This window comes from Rhipicephalus microplus, chromosome 9, assembly GCF_043290135.1.
Source record: "Rhipicephalus microplus isolate Deutch F79 chromosome 9, USDA_Rmic, whole genome shotgun sequence".
NCBI classification, from domain to species: Eukaryota; Metazoa; Arthropoda; class Arachnida; order Ixodida; family Ixodidae; genus Rhipicephalus; species Rhipicephalus microplus.
In genome coordinates, this window is record NC_134708.1 from 3,163,720 (window position 1) to 3,180,405 (window position 16,686).

At 48.8% G+C, this 16,686-nt stretch overlaps 1 protein-coding gene across 4 annotated transcripts in view; it reads left to right on the forward strand.

Annotated features, from left to right (window-relative positions):
• Positions 1 to 16,686, forward strand: part of Grip163 (gamma-tubulin complex component 6) — a 212,119-nt gene that overhangs the window by 177,883 nt on the left and 17,550 nt on the right. For 3 of the 4 annotated variants that reach the window (XM_075872979.1, XM_075872980.1, XM_037415301.2), the window contains 2 exons: positions 1,226 to 1,387; positions 12,277 to 12,473. In XM_075872979.1, coding sequence (XP_075729094.1) covers positions 1,226 to 1,387; positions 12,277 to 12,473 — 359 coding nt within the window. The remainder of the gene's footprint in view (positions 1 to 1,225; positions 1,388 to 12,276; positions 12,474 to 16,686) is intronic. The other variant, XM_075872981.1, reaches the window with a different exon arrangement.

The window sequence follows — 16,686 nt, forward strand, 5'->3', positions numbered from 1 at the left end:
ATCTCGCTCTGGACATCAATGCATTGATGGAACGGTCATGCAGGTCCATTATGCCGTAAGGGCAGCAACAATAGGTGGGGCTGGCTTGCAGAGTGGGCGGTGACCAATACTGCCACCTGGCCAAGCAGAAGGGATGTGCTGGAAAAACATACACATATTATGTGCACACTAACAACTGTTATAGGTTGACACTTAAAACATGCTGCTCAAACAAAAAAGAGGGCGCACAAAGTGAACGCAAAAGTATACACAGGGTGAACGCAAACTAAAAATTGTCAGTGTTGTAGCTGCTTTGTGTGTGTGAGGGGCACGCTTGTTTTGCAAGGGCGGCTGTTGCAGTGGGTGAATTTACCTTCGTGCTCTCTGTAAATCTGATAAAAACATATGGTGAGAGCACATGATGTACTATTAGCGACAAATAAGCCCCAAACACCAGCAAGCCTTTGCAGTGGTATAGTGTGCACTGCACGGTAATCTGTGATCGATAGGCGTGCGCATCCTGTTCAACAGCTCTGTGGACATACGCATGCCTGTCCATGGTGATAAGTGGGCAGTGCGCACTATACCGTCACAAAAGCTTGCCGCTGTTTGGGTTTCATTTCACACTAATAGTACCAAGTGCCCCAATCACGAGATAAGCATGTGTGCATCGCACTGTGTGGTGCGATCATCATTAAAGCATGTCCTTTGAGCCTGTCATGCCATCTTACCAGTGATAAGGAAAACAGGCTGAAATCACCGAGATCGTAGTGCTAATGGTGGATATGAATAGCTTGCTGTCAGTACTCTGAAGATCATTCTCTTTGTGGCCGGGCTGTTTTATAATGTTAGCTGTAGAGCAAGGTGTTGTAGGTTCGACTTCCGGCATTGAACTTGTTTTTCTCTCTATTTCTCTTTTTTTGTTTGCCATTTATTGGTGTATATTTCACAACTACGAATCCGTGACAGAAATAAGTCATTGGAGCTGTGGTGGACTGTGGCGTAAAACACTTTTGTGTTAAAATAAAGGAACACATGTCAACACACCTAAGTAGGGTATACTGCCCCACATTGGCCACAATTCCCTTGTGAAATTTACACCCCATGCAATCTTAGAGACTTGAGTTAGATGTAAGAATCTCAGCTGACGCTGTTTCTTTGTTTATGCTCATTGAGAAATCTACTGAGGTTTCCAAACAGTTTTATCTCGGGTGGCATTAAGGTCAAGCTATGTACTGAAATGCAGGCACGAGATGCTACACTTTGTACAAATGGTCCAGTCGTACGTGGGCAGCCAAGTCATGCAGGCATCACTTGCAGAGCTACGTACCGAACTCAACAGGAAGGCACAGTCTGTTGACGACCTCCGCAATGCCCACTTAGCCTTCCTCAAGCATCTCAGTCAGCGGTAAGAATTGAGTTGTGTTTCTTTGCTACTCACTGGTCTGCATGTTTACTTTTATATTGTTACGTTCTCAGGTAAAGATTGTCCTGGAGTGTACTCGAAGTGCTGGCCTGGTTCTTAATGCAATGAAGTGTCGTTCCGGTGCGCAACAAACATTGGTGCTTGGACGCTTCGTCAACAAGGATAGCATCAAGCCCGACCCAAATAAGACAGAGGCTGTTAGAGCCTTTAAACCACCTCGCTCAACAAAGGAGCTTCGGAGCTTCTTAGGCCTCTGCTCTTATTTTCGCTGATATATTCCCGCATTTGCTGAAGTTGCCTTTTCTCTGACCTGTCTTCTCCGCCAAGGTGCTAGTTTTGAATGGACTGCTGATTACGAATTTTCCTTCTAGCAACTGAAGTTCTTGCTCACGTTGCAGCCTATACATTTACTTCGGCACTTCGATCCTTCTGCGGTGACTGAAGTTACACTGACGCAAGCGGGATCGGCATAGGTGCAGTCCTGGTACAACAATATAATCAAAAGGAACAAGTGATCGCATATGCCAGTCACACGCTCATCTTCGCTGTGCAGCGATTCCGCTCATACCTGTATGGTCATTCTTTTCAAGTAGTTACAGATCACCATTCTTTGTGCTGGCTTGTCAACCTTCGGGATTCGTCAGGCCATCTTGCACCGTGGGCTCTCCAGTTGCAAGAATACGACTTCACGATATTCTACGAGAGCGGCAGGAAACACGCTGTAGCATACTGCCTTTCGAGGATGCCGCTTGATACGACAGTTTGCGACGCTGACAATTTCAATCATCTCATTGCGTCCGTGGCACCAAGGTTCCCAGATAAAGACACCTTCGAAACTGAGCTGCGGAAATACATGAGCTTGAATTCATTATTCGTCCTTGCACAAGCATCCACTCTGGAAGGCCGGTTTTGCGTATGTGATGGCTTATTGTACGAGAAAACCATCGCCGGCGCTGGTGCCCGTTTGCTGCTGATGGTTCCAGAGGCACTATGTTCACCTGTGTTGCGCGCCATGCATGACGATGCCACTTCAGGTCATTTGTGAACAACGCGCACTCTTCATCGTACACAGGAACGCTTTTAATGGCCACGCATGCGCCAGTATGTTGAGTTGTACGTGGCCAGTTGTGCCCGATGACAGACGCATAAATCTCTCTCATGAGCTCCAGCCGGACATCTACAGCCTCTGATACTCCCAGTTCTCCGTTTGAACAAATTGGCATTGACTTGATGGGCCCTTTTTCGCTCTATGTGCTGACCATCTTACTCAGTACTGCGAAACGGCCACCCTGCCATCCGCGACTGCTGGTCAAGTGTCGTCCTTCCTTCTTCAGTTCATCATAGTACCTCATGGACCTTTCCACGTCATCATAAGTGACCGTGGATGTCAGTTTACGGCTGATGTCAAGCAACTTCTCCGTACATGTGGCTCGGAACTCGTAGATTTGAAACCTTATCAGCCGCAGACCAACGGCCTCACCGAGCCAACAAATTGAACAGTGGTGAACATGCTTACGATGTATGTTGCTTCAAATCACAAGAAGCGGGACCACGTCTTCCCGTTCGTCACGTACGCCTTTGATACTGCCCAACTTGGGACCACCGGCTACAACCCGTTCTTTCTCCTTTATGCTCGACCCCCACGTTGTACTCTGGATACGATATTTTCTTTTTTTGACTATGACGCTACATCTCTAGCAGAAACTCTTCGTCTCGCTGAAGAAGCTCGCCACCTTGCCTGTTTACGCACAATAGCCTCACAAGACAGATCAAAAATTCGTTATGACAGCAAGCACCACCAAGTCCGGGAGACCTCGTGCTGGTGTGGAAACCTTTGCGCTAGAGTGACTTGTGCCAAAAACTGCTTGCCCACTACACCGGACCGTTTATTGTTCTTGACCGCCTGAGCACCGTCGAATACCGCATCTCATGCCTCACAGCTAGTGCGATACGCTCTCGCAAGACAGAGGTCACGCACGTGGCTCGCGGGAAACCTTTCAGTCAGCGAGACGTTGCATGAAACACGTGACGCGCTTCGTCTGCAAGGGAGGAAATGTGACGTGGCGAATGTGCCGCATAGAAAAAGGAGGAAGAAGCGAAGGGAGACGAACGAGGAAGAAGATCTCTCTTGCATCCTGGTCCTGTAATGCTTGTTATCCGAAACGTGTACCAATAAACCGCCAAACGCCTACTTGAGGACGTAACAGTATTTTAAAGGACCCCAGACAACGGAAGTTTTGTTTCAGACTTTTCTTGCAGTCATTTGTAGTTTTGCGCCTAGTAATGCCTATACAGTAAAATCTCGTTGTTTCAACTCGCTGATTCGGAATTTCAGTTAATTTAGCTGCGGCTTCCAGTCCTGGCTAAAACGTTCATTGTTACATGACTGAAAACTCTCAAATTCGAAAAATTTCGCTGCGCTTCGGTTAATTCGAATGCCCAACCGCGGTCAGAGTCACGACGGGGAAGCAGCAGCGGATTCTGCTAGCCTAAACAACTTTGGAATCGGATTGCAGCCTTTCAGATTCAAAACTTCGTCCATGGGTAGTACATATCGGAGGCATTCAAAAAAAAAACAAAAAAAACGTGGGGGTTTCAAACAACCAAAATGGAAGGCAGTGCATCGCTACTGTCATTAGCAATGGGCAACTTACGAATCTGCCTTTCCTTTTTTCTTGTGCGTCGAACACGTTTGTGTTGGTGACCGTTAAGTTGGATTGCTCACCTCTAGTGTGCTTTAAATTATTTATCTGTACGTGATCAGTGCCATATACAGTCTTACTGTTTGCTGTTTTTTGAAAAGTTTGCTGGTTTTCATTTTGTTTTTATCGTCATGTGTGTTTTTGTGTGTGTGTGTGTGTGTGTGTGTGTGTGTGTGTGTGTGTGTGTGTGTGTGTTTGGGTTGTCTACTTAGTGCACGTGCGTGACCACCGAGTGAGCAACGCCAGGATGGCTTCTCTTCCGTCTCATGCGGCCCCAACTGCCCTAACTCCCGCAGCGAAGAGGGCGAAGTACGAAGCAAAGGATTCGGCTGCAAAGGTGAAAATATTGAAGGCGTTGCAAGCAGGAGCATCTCGAAAAGAAGTGATGGAAAAGTTCAATGTGAAGAAAAGCACGCTAAGCACTTAGGTGAAGAACGAAGAGCAGATTATGCGTGCATGTGACGGGGACATGTTTGACAACCAAAAAAAGAGGCTTTGAACGGCAGCGCATCCCAAGCTAGAAGAAGCACTGTTGCGCTGGATTGCAGTTTTGCGCGATGCGTGTTTGCCCTTGAGCGGCCCCCTTATCTGCACACAAGCAGAGAAGTTCGCGGTGACTATGAACATTGACTCCTTCGACTGCTTGAAGAAGTGACATGGGCTGGTGTTCCGCTAAGTGTAGTGAAAGAGGTGCGGTTGACGAAAGTGTTGCGCAAGACTGGCGGTCTGGACTATCCGCGCTCCTTTCTATGTACGAGCCGTGCAATATTTTCAACGCTGATGAGACAGCGCTGTTCTATAAGGCTCTGCCTGACAAGACAATCTTGTTTAAGGGGGACTTGTGCATCAGTAGAAAAGGAAGTTGTGGGGGTCTCGAATCGGCGAGCGAGCGCCACGCCACGCACTTGCAGTGAACGAAGACATAGACGCGGTCGGTACAAACCAAACAATTACATTTATTTAACTAATTTATAATGACGATATCATCCGCCAAATTGATACATAACTCGTTATGTAATACGCTAGGACATCGTTACACAATAACTCGACAAACACACAACATGACAAACACACTAACACACCCAAGGCGGCGGCGTCAACGCTTGACTTACCACGCAGGCCCCCGGCGCCGCAGCCCGCAGTGCCACGCACCGAGGACCCACGCTAGAGACAACCGTTTGCGGCAACCGCCACGCTCAGAAAAGACTCGCTCAACTCTCGCCTGCCACCAAGGCTCACTTCTGTCAGGGGTCAATGCCGGCGCTACCGCATGATGATGATGACGATAGTGGTGCTCAACGCGAATACAACACCACCTATCGCCCGGCGGTCGTCACCCGAAATGCGGCTTTGGGGCGAGACACGTGCGCCACACGGCGCAAACAACTTTACAGGGGATGTCAGCACCCCCACAAAGTAAAGAGCACGTGACAGTTCTTCTGGCTGCTAACATGACCTGCACAGAGCGACTGCCGCTGCTGGTGATCGGGAAGGCTGTTTTAAGAATATTAAGCAGCTACCTGTCGACTACGGGTTCAACAGAAAGGCTTGGATGACCTCCGAACTCTTTCAAGCCTGGCTGCGTCAGCTCGACCTCCGCTTTGCGGCCAAGGCTCGGAAGGTGTTGTTCGTGCTTGACAACTGTAGTGCGCACACGAAGGTGTCCGGGGCCGAGAACATTGAACTGCTATTCCTGCCTCCGAACACAACGGCTTCCCTGCAGCCGATGGACTAGGGAATTATACAGTTCGTAAAAAGCTGCTGTCGACGGCAGGTACTCGAGCGGATGTTGCTCTGCATGGAGTCAGGCAAGCAGTACGAAATAAGCTTGCTAAGCGCAATCCTTATGCTAACTTACGTGTGAAACAACACACCGCCTGCAGTAGTCACAAACTGCTTTAGGCATAGCGGCTTTGTGCACGACGATACTGATCCGGGGGTGGTGGCCGAAGAGGAAACCGGCAAAACGGCCGCTATGTGAGCATCATGTCAACTGCTGTGCCCCTGGGCAATTACTTCGCAATTGACAGCGATATTGCCGTGGCTGGCACAGTTACCGACAGCGATATCGTCGCCGAAGTCTTGGACGGCAAAGGGAAATCGGCTGATGAGGACGTGAGTGACGCTGACGAGTATCCAGGCCACTCTAGGATGGAGGCTGCGCGTGCACTGGCCGTTTTGAAGGACATATGCATGCTTTCCTCAAACAGTGTGTGCGGACTAAGCCACCTGCAGGAACTTCGCAAAATTGGGACTTTGTCGCACATTGTGTCAGTGAAGCAAACTACGATCACAGACTTTTCTTGCGATAGCAATTATATAGACACTCTTGGCTAAATTTTGCTGCCGGCGTCAACGTGGGCGTCGATGTCATGCACCTTATATGTATGCGTATCTTTATGAAAGCGCAAGAAAAAAAATCAGAAAAAAACACTCTGGCGTGTGGAATCTCTACGTCATGAAAGCGAGGCGTTAACTACTTTGCCACCCCGGAGCACATCCTTCACCGTTCAAACGGCAAACTACTTACATCTACCTCGTACCGCTGCTCACGAGCATCTCAAAGGGGTGAGGGGAGGGAGAATTGTGTTTTCAGAATTACCAGCAAATTGGCGCAATGAGAGCACGTCGCCACATCGCGCGAATCTCCTACGCGTACTTCGCCCAGCTTAGAGAACTCCCTCACGTGCCCTTATCTCACGGCGGCGAGGAGGGGAAGGTCGTACGCATTGGTTGGCCTCGGGTTTTACCTGGAACGATTTTGCTGTAGTTACGGGGCACACAAAGGTCACTCCAATCGTTGCAGTCTCCGTTTGCGAAAAGGGCGCACTTTTCAGACACTGCAAAGTAACAAACGTGACGCTTATTCGCGTGCGCTTGTACCTGTAAGTACGTTTTGTGCGTCATTTGTACGTGAAGAACGCAGGGCATGTTTCAATCTGCTTTCCATTCTGCGCTTGACCTTTTAATTTGTTGCTATTGCGTTCATTGCTTCGCCTTTTCGGCAAAGCTGTCACTTTTTTTTAATAACTACAAGTCTCATGATGTAGGAGAGATTTTTCAAGTGTTTTGTTCGTGCTCGCGACAATTCGTATGCTCGGTTAATTCGGGCATTCTCTCCAATACCATGAAGGGGCTTTACTGTACTAAATTATAAATGCTGTAACGCACCTTGTAATTGATGCTAGCATCATTAATTCAGAATGATCTTGTGTCAGTTCGAAACGCCCACCTAAATACCATAAGAAACCAAGTGCCCCACAGTGGGGCAGTGCCTCAGACTACATGCACTCAAGCTTCCGTGACATTTTCAAATAGGGGGACCTGCGGATGGTGAAGAATGAAACAATGTGGATGCTTAAAGTGTGTTCCTTTTTTAAAGAAGAAAAGCATTCTCGACATAAGCAGCCAAAATGTTCTCAGACGCGAACAACGCTTGCTTGACCTCTGCAACGTCACGAGAGAAGCCCCCTGTTTACCTTAAACCACAGGAAATGACAACTGCACCTGACAAGCACGTACCCTTACTTCAAAACGAAAATAAAATATCTTATACAACGCTTGTCACTAATAATCGTTTAGAAGGGTCTTCACATGCAATACTTGAGTTTTATAATCTTGAGTTTTATAATTTCGTGCCAGGGGTCCTCCATTAGGGGCTTATAGCTTGTACATAGACTTCTTTACATTACCGTGTTACTGGATACGAGAAGGAGCCCGGGTGACTTTTTTTTCTTTCCTGAGTTTTCGTTTATATAGATACCTATACATATACGGTGAATGGGGGCTGCGGCAAAAAACCAGCCGAGACTGTCCATATAATCGCTATTGCAATAAAAAGAAAGTAAAGCTGAACGTTGTCGAGGGCCACACCGTACGCACACAGTGAAACTATGCACGCCCGCACGGCATCAAAAGCGAGGAGCAAACGACCCAGACATCGCAGAAAACTATTTGGTAAAGTGCCCTCCGTATGCAGCACGGCCCCACATATGTTACGCTAACTAGAAGCGTGGCACTGCTAACGCACAAAAGAAGATTTTTTAACTTTGGTTTGGAATGGAAGGGGGAAAAGGGGCACACCTACACATGGGCCCGCAGCGGCGAGAACCGCGGTAATGCCGGCTTGTGGGATGCAGGCCCGCCTGCCCGCCTCGCGCTTACCCGTGCGTAATAACAAGCACTCGCCCTTACTTGGTGCGCTGTGCACGCCGCCGCCGCTTCACGCTTCGTCGGTGGCGGGGCAGCCGCGGAAGATCCATGCTCTTACCAAATTGCGGAGCGAAATTTCTGGATTATAGCTGCTGTGCGAGAGCCCATACAGCAGCAACAGTAACGGCTACCTGGCGAGCTTTCTTCCTGGGAACACCACTACACGCGCTGCGTGCGGAATATCCACCCGTTTCCCAGCTCTCCCAGCTCTCCCAGCTGCTTGGGAGAGAAAAGCCCTTTCCCCGGTGGCTCACTCTCCCACTGGGTATCTTCCGCATAGTCGGCGGGAAAAGGGAAGCATGCGCCCTATTGGCTCACGCAACCTTCAATCCTTCGGAGTAGGCTCTCTTTATTGGGCCAGCCTGTCGCGCCTCCGAGGCCGCACTTTCAGTTGCGTTTTGGCTTTTCACCGACACCCCAGCAATCGTGATGTCCTCCTTGATGGCCCGTTCCTCCAAGAAAAAACCCGGGAGATCAGCCGTGCGCTCGGTCGTTCCGCAGGCACCGGCCGCGTCCATGCCCGCTCCGTCAAATGCTCCCCCGGCCCCGGCCAACAGGACACCGCCTCGTCGTCAAGTCGCTACATGAACGTTCCAACAAGGCACTGAGGCTCTGATCGCCTTCGTGTCGACTCGTCGCTGGTCCAAGCAACGCAAAGTCTGGGTGGGATTAGACCCCGAGTCCGTTCCGCGTCCTTTCCGCGGATGCACCCTTTCGGACCTGCTCGACGCTTCCGGAAGTGCCTCGATGCCGCCTGTTCCTGAGGCCTCCTACTGTGAGGCTTGCAGTGTCCTGCTGGTGCACGAGGCTACCTACCTTCGTTCGCAGGTTCACCGAGCGAAGTCCGGCGGTGCCCCTGCAGTCTTGTCCACTCCGGTGGTGCCGCCTGGCCCGAGCCTTCAACCCGCCCTGTCGACCAACTCCGTTCAGGCGGTCGTGGCGGCGCTCATCGCGGACTCTTCGTTCAAGTCAGCCATCGCTGCTGCGGTGTCCGCCGCCCTCCCGCGGCCCCAGGTTTCTGCCGAAACGCCACCGAACGAAGACACCAAGGCGCCTGACGATCTCGTGGACGGCACTGAGCTGGACCTGTTTTTTCGGTGTCGGTGGATGCTTTTATTACGGCGTCTTTAGGGTGGCCTCGGTCTTAAGAGGGGGGGATGTGGGAATCGAGAGCGGCCCCCTACCAGGCGCCTAGTTCCCCAGCTGCCTCGCGTGCCCCGACCGCGTAGCCCGGGCGCGTGTATAATCACCGGCATTCGCCAAGATGGTTGCCAGGGCGCCTCTTGGTCTGGGCGAGTCAAGCTTTGGCTCCGTCCTGCGCTGGCATGTCCAGGCACGCTATGCTGCGCGGGCCTACGTCACAACGCAGCGCCATTTCCCTTTGGGCGCGCGTGACATCCTCCTCTCCTACGAGCTATGTTGCGCCCGAGGATTCACTCGTCGCGGGAGATGCTCTCAGGCCTTCACAAGGGGTTGACGCGCTGCTCAGCAGGCAGCTTCTCGTTCTTGCGTTCTACTTTGGGCCTTGTGCGGGAGTCGTCGCGCCCTAGGCAAGCATACTTGCTCAGTCTTGCAGAGTTCTCTATACGGCCTGCAAGCCCGTCAGTGTCGCACTGTGCTGCATCTTGGGTTAATAAACCCGTTGTTCTCGTTTTCCTGCCTTGTGCGTGGTTTCTGCGCTGTGTCAAAGAAAACGACGAACTCGGCCGCAGCGTCCTCACACGCAGCGGCAGTAGATGACGTCGCATTCCTACACGGTTGCGCTTAGTAGATAAGCCTAGTGCAAACCTATCGCCACACACTAAATGTCATTCAGCCCCACCACCTGCGATTCACCCGAGTCTACGCCCATATCTGAAGCTGCCCAAAAGCGCGACAAATCTCGGCATGACGGTGACCACCCATACCCTTACTTTCTTCCAAACACCCATGTGTGCCTTTGGGTTCCAGCTGCCCATTATAGTGTACAGCGTATCTCGAAGGAGTATGGCAACTAGCGTGGGTTCGGTCTTAGGGAGCCGCGGGGCCGCGTTCACCGTCGCCTCCCGTGACTAAAGCCACTGCACACGCGCGTTCGGACAGCCAAGGCGTTGAGCGCTGCGTGGCAAGTACACAGTACTGCTCTGAAATGGTCACAACAATTTATTGCCTGCGGCAACACCACAACGCAGTACAGCCCTTGTTGAAAAGGGCGGCAGGAGCAAACGAGGCTTGTCCATGTCTCGGGCTAAAAGTACTACACAAAGAGGGCCGGGAGCATGTCTTTGTGGGCAAAAGGGATTCACAGTGACACGCCCCTGAGGGAAAACGAGCCCTCAAAACTATGCTGTGTTGCTCTCAGTATCTGTGACCGCAGGGCCCGATCGCTCGAGCAAGGGCAAAATCCGCTTGCGTTGGCTTCGAGAGGTACGGGTCAGGGTAGTAGGACCACGCGCGAAGACATCGCACCGCTCTTCGGCCTAGCGTTCAAAAGCGGCAACGAAAGGTAAGCGTTCGCCACGAGCGCAGGGCGCCATTGGCGAAGTCCAAGCGAGTGCCAAACAAAGAGAGCGGGCGGACGGGAAAGAAATGCATGCTAACCCTTCGTCTTTTCGTGAGTTATCTCCAGGGCAACTCTACCGCAGCGCCACAGTCGACATCTGGGTGAGAGGGGTCAACGTTGTTCCCGCTCCCCCAGCGCCGACGAACCGCAAAGGAGGGGAGAGTCTGTTAGGACATGAGAAGGGCAGAAATAGGCGGCAGCAACAGGCCTTTCCTCATATGTGTGGCTGTTTGGGCTAGTTGGTATTACATGACGATAGTTATAGCGCGAGAACAGAGCGACGACAAGGGAAGACAACGTCTCCTTGGTGTCCCTTGTCATTGTTCTGTTCACGCGCTATATCTATCGTCTCTCCTAAAAGCTTTTTTCAAAATATCAGGGACCCTACCATGTTGTCGCCAGATGTCACATGTCAACTACATCGTTAAACCATTTACGCCATTCACAGACCAGTGCTTTCGGGGTCATGAAATTGTTGACGTACAGCATTTCAAACCATATTACTATCTGGTAGTACTATATTCTTCGGTAGTTGCCAGGATGGCCTCTTCGTATGGCGGACGAGTTGTGATGAAGAGGAATGCCCACTGCTGCAGACACATTGACATGCTGGCGCAAAGCACGAGCTAGAAGTGCCTGGTTGCTTGCTGCCGCGACGTTGCGCCTATACTCATCCAGCTCTTGTTGTAACTGTCCCGGCGCGGCTACCGCTTTTCGCCCAGTGTTTACATTATAGTACTTACAGCAACTTCTCGTGGATGTGACTTTGGAAGCTGGGCTTTCCATGATGCTTTTGTGAGAGCTCTTTATGAAGAGAGTTGTGGGAAGACAGAGCCGACCCAATGCTCTTTCGCCCGCATACTCTTGATTCAGATCACTACATGCAATCATGCGTGCATACTACACTGTAGGATGTCAGTGCACAAATAGAGTGGCCTTAAATGTTACAACTTTGTAATTTGCATATCTATCTTGGCCTCAATACTATCACAGTTGACAGAATCGCTGCTTAGTTGTAGCCTTCAATGTGATTGGTTTCGTGCACCCCTTTTAATCTCTGAGTAAATGTAGTGGTGGTCCAACTGCGCCGCACTGCACCCATTCAACTGCAGCGTGCACCGCTTACGCCAAAGTACCTGCATGCTTAGATGGCACTGGAGCAAATCATGCCACCATTGTTGACAAACTTGCCAGCTTGGTTATTCTGTTGAAAAACTTTTGCCAGCAGCATGGCTTGTGCCCACCGAACATTGCTGAACTCTGTGCATCCTCGCTTTGACATGTAGCTGCTTCCAGCTCCTTCGTTGTCCTGTGCAGTGGATGTGTTTGTCCCTTCTTTTTGCTGCTGCCTCATATCAGCACAGGACTGTTCGTAGTTTTCAGTCACACTGTGCATCGCCATCTGTTCTGCCCAGGCTTCTTCTGGGACGCAAGGCAGTACCTGTGCGCAAGCTGCTGAATGAAGCACTTGATATAGTGCTCTTCTTTCAAACTGAGCTGGCTGAATACTCATGGCGCGTTGAGGAAGGTTCCCAGCTAAGTCATCCATCCTTCTCCAAGTTGGCCACTGCCCATGCCAAGTTTCAGAGGACTGTGACAACACTTCAAACAGGTACAAAGTGCTGCACTTTTATGAAAGACAACTGCGTGCCTTCAACTCGCTTGGGATAGGTCAGAAGGATAGGAAAAAGAGTACATGTGGAAAAAATAGCCTATTCGATAGGCCAATTCTTGCAAAAAGTTCAATAAGGCCCTGATTGATTTTCTGTGTGAAGGCAGATCATGTTGGCATTCAAGCAATGACTGTTCTAACTAGGGTCTGTTGTCAAGGTGGACTAACAAAGCAGCTAGCGACAGTCTGTGCGAGCTGTATTGAGAGCTATGATGACTTTGTGGCTTAATCTATTGTCCTAAGGATAAGGTAGACATAGGATATGTGGTTTTATGTGCGAAAGCCATGATGATAAAGAATGCCCCGTGAAACGTTTAAGGATGCTGGTCTTCTAAAAAAAGACTTGTACTAAGTATACACCTGCAGCTGGATAGCAAGCAATGCTCCAACAGTGTCGCATAGGTTAAAGCCAACTGGAGACACGTGGTTATACCTACAATTAAGTAACGGAAAAAAGAGAACCCTCTGTTTGTATACAAAGCCACAAGAAAATCTGTATGGATTTCTTCTAAGAAAGAAAAGCTTCTTAGTTGCTGAAAAATTGGGCTGTGGTGTGAACCCGCGTTCAACACCTTTCCGGGGCAGTCGCTCTACCCATTGAGCTAACCAGGAAGCTAGCAGTTGACAGCGTGAGGGCGAATTCATTGGCAACTCAAAGCACATAAACACAAGTATTGCAAAGGAGCTTTGCAGAAACCACAAGGTAGTGGAAGACAACTAGCCGTTTGTAGCCACAAGGAAATCCATACAGATTTCTTTTTAGTTTTCCCTCTTAATTTCCTTAAAGACTGTCTGAGTTATTGTCCTCAAAATTGTCAGGTTAAATCCCTTCCAAATAGTCTCAATCTAAAATTTTGGAAAACTGTTTAAGATAAAATTAAGCAAAAAAAAATCATTAGAAAGTATTCTTCCCGCTACGTGGCAAGTGAGAACACTTTTTTATCTTGCAAGGTAAATAAAAGGGCAGTTTTTGTAGGTTTGGATTATAATAACTATAATTTTGAATAAGCATGCCACATATCAATGTCATAATGTTCTTGGTTTTCGAGAAAAGGTACGTTGAACTTTGTGCACTAGTCTGAATTTCGGTGCTTCTCCAGAAGCAAGTAAGAAAAGTTACAGGGTCAAGTTTTGATGCACTCTCATTTCGTGTGCTGAATGAGAAAGTGCATTCTCTTTCTCATTCAGCACTCGAAATTTCAGGACAAGATATGGCAAAGTTCCAAAGATACAAAGCTGAAATCGGAATAACGTGTTTGACCAACCATATTCTTGTCAGCTCTATAAGCCCAGACCTGGTGACGGGCCACTCATGGTGTTCACAAACAGGGTACCCTACTCAATTAGACCCGCCATCCCAGCCTTTTGGTTTTTCGGGGGCCTTGCTATCAGCTCCTTCATAGCCATGACTACATGACACAGACCCAGGAGCGACTAGACTCGCCATGCTAGACAATAAAATTCAAGACTGTGTCCAATTCTGTTAACCGTACGGGAAATGCATGCCTATGTTCAACTGTTGGCGCTTGTGTGGTATTACAAAAAATAACATTGTTTGCCCCTATTGCAAATACAGGTCGCCCATGTCTTTGTTTTAGATTACTTTAATTAATGAAAAATGTATTGTGTCTCTAATTATGATTTTGGAGGCATAAGACAGTATTTTGTCTGCCTGTTTTTCTCGCCCACAATGCACTTTTCTATTGCCTAAAAATCTGCCCACTTGTGATTGGAATTTGCGATGGAGGCAATTGTTTTTGACATCTGCATGTAGCTAAAGAACAACAGCTCTGCACACCTTATAATCACATTGTGGCTATGGCACATAAAACACTAGCAAATATTGTTGTTTGCCTTGGTATACGTACCTGGGGGGAGGAAGGTGAAAATGAATACAAGGTGTTTTTAGGTAACGATGCTATTCGCTCATATGTCCGGATTTCGTAGGAATGCTTCTCCATTTCTTGCCGTCTCTGCAAAAATTTTGGTAGTCTCGGTGCGTAACTCTCTCAGACCATGCATTATGTACTTATTCCTGCGCCCTCCGTTTTGAAACACATCGACTTTTTTTTTTATCTGGTGGTATGAGCTGTTTTGTAGGCTTGTGCGAATAGTGAATTTTTGGTTCGAAGCGAATCAGAAGCAAATAGTGATTTCGATCGAATAGTTTCGAATCGAATTCGAATGGTATGTATGACATATAAAAAAAGGAAATATTTATTATGACAAAACTAACCTGCACGATATTTTTTTTTAATTCAAACAGGGTCTCTATGCAAGTGCCATTTAGTTTTTCACTCAAAGGAAGTCAAAACAACCTTGAGTAGTATTTTCGGTAGGATTCGAGTGATAACCTGTGAGATACTTAGTGTTTTAAAATTTATTGTACTAGGATTATCATAAGCTGTCATAATAAGCTTAATAAAATGAAGAATTGATTTGAGGGTAACATGTTCCTTTAAAGGGGCCCTGCAACACTTTTTCAAGTAGCCATGCAGCCAGTAAACATGCTTGTTGCCTCACAAATTTACTGCAGCAAAGTTTCTAGAATCAGTCCAATATGAGCAGAGTTCCCAAAATTGGCGCAAGCTGCAATTGCATTCTCTCTTCTCGTTTTGACAAAATAGCTAAAAGCTAAGCAGGGAGGAATGGCACGGCGAAAGAAAATACTCCACATGCACCTCATGTTCTGAGAACCTCTTTTTTTTTCTTCGAATACGCGGCTTTTCAGTGCGATCGCACACAGACTTGTGGACAAGTGGCAGCCCCGGTAACAACAAGCGCACCATGCTCAAATCAGCCAATGCCTGTGACCAGAGCCATATATTTTTTCTAGGCTGTGACAAGTAATTTTCGAGCTTGTATAATTTGCCGAGGAAAGAAAGCAGTTTCTAGCTTTGAAATTTTATTGTCAATTACAGGCCATGTACTGCGCTACAATATTTGCCTCGCGTGTTTTCGGCAGCCTCGACTACCGATCGGCAGCATTTTCTGACCATGTTCAGTTATTGATGCAAGGCCCCTTTAATTTGAAGGAAGGCTTCACGGCAAAGCAACTGTTCCTTAAGAAGGTGCTTTCACTGTTCAGCACTCCCACATTGCAGTAAAACCACCTTTACAGGCGATGACCTACGAATTAATATACATTCATTTGTTCATTGCGAATACTTCGAAAATATCAATAATTTAAATTCGAATCGAAGCGAATTCGAATACTCAACTATTCGTTCTGTAGAGAAGCCGCCGAACACTGAAATGGGACGAACTCTCAAGTGCTTTCTAGTGGGTCTACCCAAAAAGAACGCCGCTCGCGCGGAGAGTCCGTGCTTGGCCGTTACTGTCGCCATTGTGTATACTCGCTGTGTGCCTGCTAATAAACGCCATAACAAATTGGTGGAGAGTGCTACGATCCCCTTCGATGCCCTTGGAACTACGCTCACGTACTCTGCAATCTACCATGTCCCACAGCGCCTCTCAGCCCATGTCCCACGGCAAGTTGACAAACTTGGTGTTCTACCTTGCGGGCGTTGCAAGTTTGTGGTACACCAACCACGCGTTCTATTTCGCAACCTGGTCCAATTTCAAGACCGCTATCACCAAAGTTTTTGGCCGCCTTGCCGTTCGTAAGCTGCAAGCCAAGCAGCGCTTACGCGAACGCGCTCAGCAGGCCGGTGAATCATTCACCAGTTACATTGAAGATGTCCTGGACCTGTGCAAGAAATCCAACGACAGCATGTCCGAATCAGACAAGATCCGGAACGTCATGAAGGGCATTGACGATGATGCCTTTACGATGCTGCTTGCCAAAAACCCAGGCACAGTAGCTGAGGTCATCACGCTGTGCCAGAGCTACGAGGAGCTCCGCCGGCAGCATTCCATGACCCGTCGCTCCACACCATAAGATCCAGGGCTTGCAGGCTTGGAGGCGAGCTGTGATCAGGTGGCACTGCTGGCAGACCTCAAGTCCTTCATACGTGAGGAAATCGCGCGGCAGTTCTCTCTCCTGTCCTTTGCCCACCTACCGGCTGCTCAACAATCGGCCACTACCATTCTTCCACCCATCCGCCGAGCAATTGAGCAGGAAATAGCGGAGGTCATGCCTGCATACCAACCACAACAGCTTCCGGCCCCTGCGCCCCCAAGTTACGCCCAA